Consider the following 14278-nt stretch of genomic DNA (forward strand, 5'->3'; position numbering starts at 1 on the left):
TAGATACCTTGAAGCTGGTGTACCATGCCCTGTTTGTGTCTGTCTTGAGCTATGGCCTAATCTTCTGGGGAAAGAGCTCTAATTCTCTCACAATTTTCAAGTTACAAAAACAAGTCGTAAGAATAATGAAATGTAAAAAGAGAACTGAACACTGTAAACCACTATTTCAACAGCTAAAAATCTTGCCACTGCCATGCCTCTATATATTGGAACTAGCTTGTTTTACAGTACAGCACTTGGACGCCCTCAACAGAAATGCAGACCGCCACACACAGGACACCAGAAACAAAACACAGTTACACATTATAGCCCACAACACAAAATTATATGTGAATGGGATTAAATGTATGGGCATTAAAATATACAACCACCTCCCAACAGACATAAAAACAAGCAAAAACCCAAAAATAATGAGAATTAAATTAAAGGAATTGCTACTAAATCACTGTTTCTATTCCGTACATGAATTTCTTGAAACAAAGTTTTAATTATTTGCAATAAGCTGTTTATTCAGTTGCAGATGTTTCTACTTAGTAAGATAATTTAATTATTGTATCTTATCTATATTCTGTCTGTATGTCATATATGTATTCTGCTATGTGAACTTTGTACCACAATAGTTTAATTACTTGTAATAAGCTGAATATTCACTTGTAGATATTTCTACTGAGTAAGATAATTAAATTATTGTTTGTTACTCATATTCCGTCTGTATCTCTTATATGTATACTGCTATGTGCAGTATGCACCACCGTCATCTCTCATCACACACCACCATTTTTATATTTTGTCTATATATCCTATATGTATTCTGCTATGTGAGTTATGTGCCACTACTGTCATCTCTCGCCATATACCATCTTAACATAATTTTTCAAATTGACTTGTCCTATATCATGATGTGCTTTGCTGTACAAATTGTATAATCTATGGGACCAATAATAAATCAAATCAAATTTATCAGTTTGATGCTGCACCCCCTCTGACCAGGATGTAAGCACTGATTCAGTTGGAAAGGGTGTCACAAAGCTGTTGTATCCTCTTCTGAGGCAAGATGGCCCTCAACTATTGTAACTCTTCCTTTCTATCCTGGATACTGGCACTGGGGTGGAGTTGACATTTGAACTGATCCCACACAAGTTCAGTCAGGGTCAGATGGTCTCAGGAGAGCCTCAACGTAATGCAGACAGTTCATAGACACGCGTTCAATGTGTGAATGAGCACTGTCGCATTGAAAAATGGCATCACAGTCCTTTCATATGAGAGGTAAGTCACAAAGATGCAGGATGTCTGTGATGTAACATTGTACTATAAGAGTCTGCTCAGTTCCTACTAGCCATCTCCTGAAGATGTACCCAATGGCTCCCTACATCATGAAGCCACTGATGTGTGTCTCCTGAACATTGGAAAAAATGGGACAACAGCCCTGGTCAATGCCACACTTGCTGACAGTTGTGATCCGATAGTGCAGAACCACGATTCATTGCCAATTACAATGTGACGCCATTCATTAGAAGTCCACGCTTAAGTAATAGACAAGACAAGGTATTGACAAGGTAACACACAAACCCAGCCATTTGTGTTGTGGTGATTTCCAGATTCACTTGGTTGTTTTCCACTAACGCCGCTACCGCACAAGCAGCTGTGCAGGGTTTACTTGCTGTGTTTGGGCGTAGTAAGGCAATCATTAGCAATGATGCAACTTCTTTTCACTCCTATTTTTTCAGAGATTTTTTGTTTTAGCTTGGTCATTAACCACATTATAACCACTCCCTGCTACCCAAACTGATTATATGACAAAAGACTTAATTGGAATCTTTGAGAAGCATTGATCGCTTATTATCGAGATGATCAAAGTGGAATCAGTCTTCGCACTGGCTCATATTTGCCAGGCACCAAGCTCATAAGGTAACTCCCACTCAATTGTTTTTTTTCTTTACCCCTCAGTAATCATTGGGGTATTGAGGGTTTGTTGTCTGGTCAGATTAGTGCTGAAAACATTGCACAGCAGTGGAAGGCAGCTAAGGCTAGCATCCATAGAGGGCATCAACAGCAAGCTAAGAAGTATAATGCAGGGCATCTGGTAAATCCAAATCATGTGGGAGATGTGGTGTTCATTAACAGTTATCAGGCATTGAGTAGGGCTGTTGACAAGATCACAAAGAAGCTGCTACCAAGGCTCAAGGGATCATTTTGCATAACCAGGTTCCTGAAACATGTCACAGTTCAACTGGTTGGAGTAAAGCAAGGTGATGTAGTTAAGGCCCATAAATCACAGCTGGAAATGGATGCAACAGGTCAGGGTACCTAAATCAATCAAGTTGAGACCCCCTTAAGTATCACATGACTGGAGGCCACACAAATATTGACAAGGAGTTCACACAGTATGCCTCTTCCCACAAGTTTTATTTTCACCTTTGGCCATGGTGGGCTACAGTGTTAATTTAAAAGATCCAGTGCTTCAGACTGTTGTGTACTGGACAAGCAAGCAGTGAGTCGCACAGAGTCTATATGGTGGTGACTGTCGTCTTGAGAGATACTATAGTATTTTTCTTTTTTTTATGTCCTTTGAAGAATTATAATTATGTAATTAGAGGCCATTGATTCCCTTGATTAGATTTTGGCCATCAGTGTTTGCATGTTCAATGCTGTTGTGCTTTTCTGCTGGTTTTAGTTGTTGTTAATGGAACACGAGCAGGAACTAAGAATTTATCAGTCTTGGTGATATGCTGTTGGCTTCCATGCTTTTCCTTGAGTGGAATTTGTTTGATGTTTATTAAGCTGTGGTTAGCATTGCTCTAATTGTTCTGTAGATGTTTATGTGATGTTTATGTGATCTTTATAGAGAAATAACAAGCAGCCAGTCAGTTGCAAAACGGAAGGTTTATTTAAAGTCCTTGACCATGGTGAAAATAGCGACAATTCGATTACATGTTGTAGCAGAGTAATGTTAAAAATATAGTTGAAAGGTGCCAGTAAAACATAAAATTTTGCCTCCATAATATTAAAAACACGTATAATATGGTAGTCGTCATTTGAGTAGAATCTCACCAATGTACATTAAGTAAATGCATTGACTGTACATTGGTAAGGTACTACTCAATGATGACCACCATGTTATGCATGTTTTTAATATTATGGAGATGAAATATTATGTTTTACTGACACCTTTCAACTATATTTTAATGTACCTTTGCTACAACATGTAAACCAGTTGTCACTATTTTCCTTCTGAAGAAGACGTTTTTATAAACGTGGAAATCACAACTAAGCGGTTTAAGTAAACCTTCCATTTTGCAACTGATTGGCTGCTTATTATTTCTTCATGTAGATTTCATTCTACAGCTGCTGCTCAAGACAAGTACATGATTTTAAAATATATTTACGTGATTTTAACTGCTGCATTGATTAGACTGGTACCTATTAAGTCTGATGTGCTAATGATATGTCATTCTCATTTAATGGTGCTCAAATCCGTCAATGTTAGTAATATTCATGAGGAGGGAGTCTCCTGTATAAGCATCTGCTGAGGGGCTTGCATGTAGTTCATTTGCTTGTTTTGCTTGGTAGTAAATTGTAGTAGGGTAACACTGTAGCATGTTTGGAATTGAGTGGGCATGGTTTTCCAAAATTTTCAAAAATGTTGCTAGGTGTTGCTGCTTATATTTTTTGTTTTATCACTAAGTTTGAGTAATTGTTTGGAGTTCAGTGGCTTTCCAGATTAGGTTTCCCTTTTTTTTTGGGGGGGGGGGGGGGGGGGGAGGAGGAGGGGTGTCCACTGGTTTTATAATTTGTTAAATGGGGCAATCACTAGGGTATCCAGTTGAAGAGAAGTCTGTTGTAGTATTAGTATTGTTGCGATTGTTTTTCTCTTTTTAATCCTTCGGTGGTTGATATTTGCAGTTTACATTTAGGGGCTTTAATAAAATTCTGAATTTCTGTGGAGCTAATGCCCAAGATAACTTAGATCAGTTAAAGTAGCTCGCTTGCTGTATTTGGTTGTTCATCTCCATAGATAGATTCAGTGTGTATGAAGTGACAAGGATAGTATTTCTAAGTACATTGTGAAACTTGTATAACCTTAAGCCTTGCAAAGCTGTAAATGGTGTGTGGCTTAATTGCTCTAGTTGGTTGTGGCTCTACTCCCTGACTTACATGTTGTAATTAGAATTTGTTTAAGTATCATGAAACAGATAAATCCCAGCCATCCACCAATGTATTGTTTGTGGTGCCGAGCAGGGGTTTCAGTGGCAAGACAATAAGGAATATACTTTTTGACATGGAGTGGATGACAGCTGTCAAAGTATTACTGTTGTGGTTGGTGCACATTATATGAACAGACATATTTGTGGAGCCATCTGAGAGGCAGGGATCAGCATCTAAGAAGGTGGCTCATTACTCTGAGAAGAGACAAGTGAAGCAGATTTTGAAGTAGGTGTTGATGTTATGGAGGAAATGGCAAGTACTGTCTCTGCCATGAGCCCATGTCATGAAAATGTCATCAGTGAATGTGAACAAGTCAACGGTTTTTGGTGTAGGTAACATGTCCTCCAAACGCCATCAACATCATTAATTTCTAGATCACCATTATACATAAATTGCATCAAAATGATTGAATGCAGGAAGCATATCTTATCATTAAATGAACCATTAGGTTGCTGGGTGATGCACAAGGCCCAATTGGTGGCATATTCTCTTGTACCACTAAAAAGTGTCAAAGATTGTAGAAGCTGCTTCATATTGCATTTCTATGCAACTAACTTCAACAATTTACCCTTGGAAATAAAATGGCTGTCAAACAGAAATGTTTCAAATGTAGATTAAAACGTTAGTTGCCACAAGACTGCCCGGCACCATGACAGAGCTTTACACTTAACATGCTGCTGGCCACTGCAGAACCTAAAGCCTGACACCATGGCCTGGCCTAATGGTGAAACAGCCATCACTATGCATGCAACAATCTATGTATTAAAGACATTTCTCCTCCTATACCATACAGGAATTCTTGAATAGAAATGATTACTCATAATAAACACAAACACTGAAGACAAAACAGCAGAAAATTTGTGCCATCCAGAAACAGCAGCAGAAAAATTGATTCACAGCATCACAGCAGGCCATTGATTCAGTAAATGCGACACATCTGACACCCACTCTGTAATCTCCAAGGATTGTATATTTGACTGGCTGAAAGCAGCACTCATTAACTTTCGACGGCTACAAGACAGATTGTTGACTTTACTGAATGTTCAATTCTCAGTGCCAGCAACTGAATACTCCCAAATATAAGGCATGGAAGCTGTAAAACGTTTAAGAATGCATTTATATAAGGGCTCACATTTGCACGTGTTCATGCTTGCTCTAATACACTATTTATACATTCAGTGATTTAGTGTAAATTGTGAATATATCTTCAACCCACAATGTAAAATGCTTAAAGATACACAGTAAGGTAGGGCTACGCTATCCAGATGATTGATGTTTACTAAGTGGAGACACTGGGTATTCATTGAAGCAATACGGAGGAGGTTTTCCGTGTTGAGTTAAGACATCTGTGATCCAAGTGAACACTAATAAAACTTAAAATATTGCAGTTATGGGTGAAGATATCTTCCTCTTTCAAGAAATTGTGTCAGATGCCATTATATGCAAATATGGATATTATTTTTTCCCATTTAAAATATAAGAAGCAAAAAAGGTTTGAACATGAAATACTTTGAATAACAGTGCAATTCATTACAAATTCCTCTTTTACAGCCCATGTAGCTTTTTTAATTGTTCACTAGTAAAATCTAATATTTGAGGAAGTATTGATATATTACTTCCTTTCAATTATGAAACAGAGAAAAATGCATAGTGCAGGCACATCACTTATTTCAGTTCTAGATGGTTTCATGCAGCCCCTTCCATTAGAATCACTACATTCAGCAGATAGTAAGAAAAGGCAACATGAGTGAAACTTACAAACCGTGCGATACAGAGGGGAGACAAAATGTACTTCAGTCATTTTGCCAAAACTGTATTCATAAATTGGTAACACACAGATACGAAATTAAATAATATGGTATTGTTAATATTAAGAGCAAGGAACATGTTTTCTTCAACTACAGCTCTTCCTTATTTCTCAAGTCCTTGTCATCTCCTTGACTTTGCTTAGCTGATAGTTTATCACACTGGCAATCTTCATGTGGTTTGTCTGGAACTGGCTGTGGAACATGTTCCATACCATCTAGTACTTTAACTTCACTAATCACACGGTGAGACCAGTTCTGTAAAATTGTTATTAAAAAATGATAAAAAAATGTAACGATACAGAACCATAAAATTGATAATGAAATGATTACATTAGTGATGAACAAAACAGATACTTATTAGTGCAGGTATTGAAGAAAGTACTGATTTTGAGACTTAAACTTTAAGAAGCAGCCTGTTCAGTCTATCTATTATTTCTCAGCACTAGATTGCATTAGTGCTCTTTAGATTCCTCTGCTTACCAAATGTCTGTGAGCTATCAAGCACAACAGCACCTAGTTTTTACACTGCTGTTATAAGTAGTACCAACAGAATGAAGGATTCAGCCTGGATATTGAATACCGAGGACAAGCCAAATACAGTTAAAACATATCCTGAATATGACTAATCTTTGTGGATGGCAATACTTGCACTGTAAACAATTTGGGAACTAGATAATGATTTTTCATCCTGAGAAGACTGCATACTGCAAAGAAACACCCTGACAGATTAAAATTTTGTATTTGACAAGGACTTGAACCCAGATGTTAGTCTTTTAAGGGTATTACTCTTAAAAAACAAAGCATCTGAAAACATCTTGCAATCCAACTCTTCCAAACTCCATACCATATCTTCTTCTTGGACTAAAAGACAATAGTGAAAGGACATGGCAGAAAATGGCTTATTCGTAGCATACTATTTCTTGAATGAACTCTCACTCTACAGTGAAATGTGCATTGCAACGAACTTTTCTGACTGGTAAAAACTATATGTGATACTGGAAATCAAACCCAGATCTCTCTCTTTAGTGGGGAATGTAAAGGCAAGTTACTGTAAGTTCATACCCGATGCCAAATTTTAGAGGAAAGCAAGAGCAAATCACCTCCGAAAGGACAGAACCTAGTATGCATTGATGTTCAAAATAGTCTTTGTTTTGATAGGACTTTTACTTTCTGTGTCTGGATAAAAGGAAGTAAGGTAGATTAGAGTTTTAACATGAGATGGGAAAACAAGTCTGGATTGGACAGGAATGGTGAAATAAATTGACCCTGTCTTTTTAAAAGAAATCATCTTGATTTTCACCTTGCTCAACTGAGGGAAACCATTCAAAACCTGAATCCGGGTGGCCAGACTGTGGTGTAACCTGTAACTTGTTGATTCTGTGGAATAACATGTTCCATTTCTCATCACTTAGGTTGAAGAAAGATGTTTGTGGAAACTGGAAACATTGTTTAGATAGCTATTAAGTGTGGAGCATCCCAATGTAAACGCTCTGGTGTGCAGATGGATGCGAAATAAGTCAGCTCAGAACATCAACAATGCACGACAGTGAGTGTAATTCTCCACCTGCTTAGGAGTTGTGGCTTTGTGGTGCCTTGGATGTCACAGCGCAAACTGTATGGGCAATAATGTAAATGCCAGAACAATTGAAGAATATGGGAGAATGATCATTCTGAAATCTCAGATCAGTATAGCAGCACATGTTATGACCACATCTGGTGTGAGAACTGTATTAGTCGCAATTGTAATGGAAACATTACAAGTTATAATATAGAAGAGTTATCACAAAACTGATTACATCATTTAAATAGCTTGAAGCTCTCCTTCAGCACTTGCTCACTGCAAAAGGTGAAGAAGTCACACATCATGGTCTAGGGACACTGCAGAGCAGGATCACTGCAGCAAATAACTTCAACTACACTGTAGTGTAGTTTCAGCTCTCTGAGACTGCAGCTGTGCGTGTGCGTGTGTGTGTGTTGAAAGCTATGATTGTGTGAATCTTTTTATTGTGCCTATTGCAGCTCAGCATCTCCGCTATATGGTGAGTAGCAACTTTCCTTCTCTCGTATTAAAACACAATCAAAAATTTTATGTTCCTCTGATGTACAAATTTTATTTGCACTATGTAGATGTTCTAGATGAATTCTACAGTTCCACCAATTAACATTTTAGTACAAGAAGGGAGACCTTTAGTGCCTGCATGTTGCTGGATACGAATTTGGATTTCTTTGGTGCCTTTTACCAAGAATTTAATGAAACTGTTAAGACACTCAATTCATACTCAGGAGGAGTGTGATTGAAATCTTTGTTCAGTTATCAACATTTAGATTTTGTATGGGTTCTCTAAATCACTTCAGGCAAATTCCCAGTTGTTCCTTTCAGTGGGATGACAGTTGATTTCCTCCTTCATTCTTATATTGTTGAATAAGCTCGGTGTTTCGAATGAAATAGATGTCAAAGGGCTGTTAAACCTTTTGCTTTTACATTGTTTGCAATTACATAATCATTTATTAGCAAGTAAGTGTTCATCTTTGAACACTTGCAAAGTTTCATCTGTGTTATTTTATAAATCTGATTTGATTGGATGTCATTCCTTATATTTTGTAAAGTGGATAAGGGACATTTTTCACACACACATATAACTCTTTTGCCACTCAGCAGAAAGTATAATTCTTTCAAATCCTTTGATTAAGCTCAAATTAAGCCTTAGAGTAAAATATATCTGACAACACAATACTATTTCTCACTTAGAAATCCTCTAATTTTCTTATTATTAAAATAGCTGTATTTTTCACTATGAAGAGAAAAATAGAATTAAATACCTTAAGCAAGGTAGCATGATAACAAAATATATCTTGTGGCATCAAATTGGATCTTGCAAACTGTTGACCTCTTTCTGCTATGGCTCTTGCAGCAGCATCATGTTTCTTCGCCCATATTATTTGTTCTACTATATTGCTAAGGTCAGCATCTAAAGGTATATAATGTTTCCAAGCCTCTAGTTGATTGTAAAAGTGTTCATAATACTTTGAATCTTGCTTGAAAACAAGGGAGTCACCTGCCAGCAAGTAGGGAAATCTGTAAGCTGCTACAGTCCCATCAATGTTTATTTGATACTTATACTGAAACAAATAAAAAATTCAAATTAACTGAGAGAAAGAGGGACCAGAATTATTAAAATACTGGAACATTTTAGAGATGTTGAAAAATTCATTAATGTTTCAAACATACAAACAACACACAAATTATACATAGGCAAGCATTCTAACACTGATAATAACAGTCTAATTAATATAACACTTTAAACTGTCACTCCATACTTAGAATATAAGAAAGCCATTTTGATACAGTTGAGAGTTGCAATATGCCAAACAAGTAACCATATTAATTAACATCTTCATTTTAGAGAATTCTAGTAGTTCTTCAATTTTGGTGTTGATGATTAATATCATGTAGAACCTCCAAATTATATGAGGATTGGAATTTTAATAGTGGCAACTATTTATTTACAGCTCATACAAAAGACATGTGTTTCAAAGTTTTACTGGCCTTCAAAGTAGTCACCAGCATTGTGTATAACCCACTGCCAGCAATGTGGAAGTTGTAGGATACTCTTAGCAGTGACACTTGTGTGTTGACAGTTCGAGCCGCACAGTCTATTGCCCAACGAATTTGTAGCAGTTCTGAAGTGAATGCCATGAAGTGTTTCCTTCAGTTTAGAAATTGAGTTGAACTCACGTGGGCTTAAGTCAGGGGGGTGCAGTAGGTGGTATAGCAATTCGCAGTCGCATCAGTCAAACAAATCAGTAACAGCTTGCACTGTACGTGCTTGAGCATTGTCCTGCAAAATGATGGTCAGGTTCCTGCGGATAGTGTCATCACTTCTGTCTCTATACTATTCATTTTTGGAACACAATGTATGACCAGCTTAGAGACATAAGTGATGATACTTTCTGCAGGATCTGACCATCATTTTGCAAGACATTGCTCAAGCACGTAAAGTGCAAGCTGTTTCTGATTTCTTTGACTGATGGGGCTGCTAAGTGCTATACCACCTATTGCACTCCCCTGACTTAAGCCCATGTGAGTTCAACTCAGTTTATAAACTGAAGGAAAAACTTCACAGCATTCACTTCAGAATTGCTGCAAATTTGTCGGGCAGCAGACCACGCCGCTTGAACTGTCAACACAACTGTCACTGCTAAGAGTATCCTACGACTTCCACATCATTGGCAACGGGTTGTACACAATGCTGGTGACTACTTTGAAGGTCAGTAAAGCTTTAAAACACACATCTATTTTGTATGAGCTGTAAATAAATAGTTGCCACTATTAAAGTTCCAACCCTTGTATATATGCGTTCACATCATATTTTTGGTAAAACTGTAAAGAAAGTCAGAGTACTTTGTTCTCCTCATGTTCTCATAAGCTACATCTTTTAAAAGATAAAGTAGGCTAACTGACTTACTTCAACTTTCTTTTATTCTGTAACGGGATGTAAGTGGTAGTGTTACTAATAAAGACTGTAGTCCACATCACCCAAAATGCCTTTTACACAGACACATTATAGTGTGCCACTAGAAATTGAGTGATCTGCCAGGAATATCTTTTGAATAGTTCAAAGATACTGTATGTTGTTGTATATCACATATACAACCAAAGAAATATGGCTTCACACACTTCTTATAAACTACGATGGGACAGATCAGTGTATGGCTTTCCAGTCTGTAGATGTAGTCAGTGGAATCTCCATCTTTCCTTCCACATGCCATACAATGATTTCCATAAATTAGGGAAAATACAAAGAAACAGAAATAACAGGAAGCAACCAAAAGTCATTTACTTGAAAGTCGAAGTTGTTCAGTTCCTGTCACAGCATTGCTGCTCAATATTTCAAGCACCTGCAGCATCTTTACCTCATCTATACACAGCTGACACCAACTAATTTGATAGTACAATGGCAGTGTGTGTGAGAGAGAAGACAGTAGGAATTTCCAACTCCATTGAATCATCATTTGGCGGAGGAACTACAGTTTGATGCTGATTGGCTGCAAGCCAATAAGTGAGCAGAATGATAAATGTACATACTACATATTTCTTTTGTTTGTAGACTGTTGGTTAGAATTTCTGACCACAGGTTTGTTATTCAGTTGGCTCAATAACGCCTGCATTTGTGGAAATCACAGATATTTATTATTTTACACTCAACATTAGGAGCCTGAACCAATCCAATTACATGTGCAGCCAATGAAAGTATGTTATTGTTAAGTAATCTGCACAGGATGCTTTATGAAGATGGTTTGTATGCAAAGCAAACTATCATGCTACTGCTCAACACTAATCACAGGAGGGAGGGCGCATGGCAATATGTATGCCAGACTGTTGATTCAATGCAGGACTATTCTCTGCATAAATGAATCCCAGTTTAGTTTGCAAAAATTACAGTAAACATTTTGATCTGCCAAGGAGCTGCTGGAACCCTCTTTCATCCCAAAAAAGATACTACTGATTAGGGAGAGTCTGTGTATGGAACGGTACCCCTTTGAAGTATTGCAGCACAATTTCACATCTGAAGATATGAATATCTGTAGAGATGGCATCTTTAATACTTAGGAAGATTGCTAAAGCAGTGAAATAGGTTGATATTTGTCTTGCAAAACAATAGCTCTTTTTTATACATGGCTGGTCTCGTGGATGTGGGGAAGGTGAATAAAGGAATGTGTTCTGTCGGCAGGTCATTAAAAATATGTAAAAAATTTATCAAAGAGGCTGCCTTCATTACACTCACATGTCCTCTTCTGGAGTATTGCCATGTGGTATGGGATCCTTACCAAGTAGGATTGAAAGTACACCAAGGAAGTTAAAAAAAGGGGAGCTTATTTTGTATTAATTATCAAGAAATAGGGAAGACAATATCAAAGAAATGATAAACAAGTTGGGGTGGTAATCATTGAACCAAAGGCATTTTTCACAGCAGTGAGTTCTTTTCATTAAATTTTAAACATCAATGTTGCCCTCCAAACGTCCAAATATTTCATTAACTGCAACCTATACAAGGAGAAATGACATCAAAATAAAATAAGAGAAATCATAGCTTGCACAGAAAGATTTGGGTGTTCATTTTTCCCAGTTGCTACTCAAAAGTGGAACAACTGAAAATTAGTCTGAAAGTAGTTCTATGAACCCTTTACCAGACATATAAGTGGTAACTGCAGAGTAATCATGTAGATGTAGATGAATGTACTCAAAAACAAACAGTTCTGCACTCAGAGTGCCCAACTTGACCTTCTGACCTCAGTCTCAAAGGTTGCTCTTGTAATTCTCTCAGAAGGCATATTACTGTTTGAAGTTTCTCTCCAAAGACTATTATTGTATCAAAAATAGCTTTGCAAAAAGTGCCAATTAGCTTCCTATGGAAGTAACAGTGAACGTCATTAATAGTATTATACACCTCTGATCATACTGCATTAATGTTCAGGATGATCATACGGCATCTGACATTTTTTGTGCAATATTGAACTGATATATCCGTATTGCATACTATGATATTTCTGCTGTAACAAACAAAAATTTGTCTTATGGTAAGTGTTTACATTTTATTTTGAATTCATTACATTTGACACACAATTTCACAGTACCATTATTTTAGATTATTTTCCCTGATTTTTGGACACCAGTGTTCTTTCTTAGGCAAGATGACTGCTTTAAGCTCACTGGCAGCATAATTGTACCCATAACCTATCCACATAAGAGGTAGTCTTTGAATTATTCATGCATTATTTCCTTGAATATTAGTATTCGATTAGTGTGCTTTCTCCATCAGACTGAATGACTGAAAATCAGTCATAGAAGTTCAGTCTGATTCGCATAAAACAGTATCCCATTAAAAAAAAAAAAAATTGGACCAGTGACAGATGACATCTGTTCCAGCTGCTTTACATACCTACATTACTGAAGAGTTCAGCAACAGCAGATTTGTTTCCTGGATGACCCAATCTGTACGATGTCTACATCCATCCCATCTGTCTTTTAACAGTGCGACATGTCTGGGCAATGTAAGATATCCCATAATGGCATGGTATTTACATATTCCTGGTGTCTTTTCTCTTAGGTCATCTTTTGCAGAACTCAGAATCATTAACGCACACGTCAAAGGATGGAAGACATATTTTACTGAATGTTTCTTGAAAAGCCTGCTGATCTCGAGGGTCACACTGCCAACGTGAGGTAGGAAAACTGTTCTTGTGGAGATTACCATTTCTTCTGGCTGCTCTTGAGGTTTGGTGTGTGCTGTTCAAAATGCACAGTGAATCTGCTTATCAGAGTACCCAGGATATTTGAAAGGGTGCAGCAGAATTTGTTACACCAGTGTAATGTGTGCGTTGATGTTGCCATCATTGCAGGTAGCTTTTATGAGCAATACAACTGTTGTATGAACAATGTAACTAATTTCTATGTGATAGTTAAATCTGATTACTATTCTGCAGTAGTGTAAAGTACCGTTATAACACATTAAATAGTAAATGTAAATAACCTCAGGAAAACACATTTAAATGTTGTCAGTGTCATTATTATTATTATGAAGGTTGGCATAAATAATGAACCATAGTAGTTGATAGAGAATCCTTAAGTGTAGGCAATGTACTTCATATAGGATGAGAGAAGTCGCAGATGGTGACACCAATGTTTCTGCGTGCAGTAACTCTTGATTCTCAGGAGCTCACTTACACCTGAGATAAAGGAGGTGAATGTCCAAAGGTCTATGCCAATTCATGTCAGCACATTCCTATATTCTTGATTTTTCCTAGCTTTCCAAACATTTTATGCAAACTTGTGATAAAATGGCAACCTCACAACATAGGCAGGTCCTATGCATTTGCCCTACTATATCCTAGTTTACCTACAAGTACTGTGAAACTGTGATAGTGTGCCAATGACAGAAACAAATCAGTTTTGATGTGTGGGGCTGAAATTTAAAGTGAATGAAGTCTGCCACAGTATACTTATTCACTGAGAATCAGTTATTGAAACATGACTACCAAGATATATCTTTGTCTGGTCCAGTATTTATTTGCTTTGTGATAGCTGTAATTTGAGTGGTATCTCTGCTCGGTTAGTTTTCTTCCAGTCTCTGCAATTAACATGTGTAACAAATCCATACTGAAGACAATGATCTCTTTAAGATTATCCCATTGGAGGAGCTTTTCTGATCACTTTTAGTAGATAGGAAGAGGTTATGTGTTTAAATCTTCTCTCCCTGTGTAGT

General features: G+C 37.2%; 1 protein-coding gene across 1 annotated transcript in view; it reads right to left on the reverse strand.

The window, feature by feature from the left end:
• Positions 1 to 5642: 5642 nt before the first annotated feature.
• Positions 5643 to 14278, reverse strand: part of LOC124775054 (protein O-glucosyltransferase 2-like) — a 91630-nt gene continuing 82994 nt past the window's right edge. Inside the window, exons 6-7 of the mRNA XM_047249843.1 lie at positions 8835 to 9134; positions 5643 to 6269 (exon numbers count right to left, since the gene is read on the reverse strand). Of these exons, the coding sequence (XP_047105799.1) occupies positions 6105 to 6269; positions 8835 to 9134 (465 nt within the window). The 3' untranslated portion in view covers positions 5643 to 6104. The remainder of the gene's footprint in view (positions 6270 to 8834; positions 9135 to 14278) is intronic.

The sequence above is a fragment of the Schistocerca piceifrons genome, chromosome 2, assembly GCF_021461385.2.
Source record: "Schistocerca piceifrons isolate TAMUIC-IGC-003096 chromosome 2, iqSchPice1.1, whole genome shotgun sequence".
NCBI lineage: Eukaryota > Metazoa > Arthropoda > Insecta > Orthoptera > Acrididae > Schistocerca > Schistocerca piceifrons.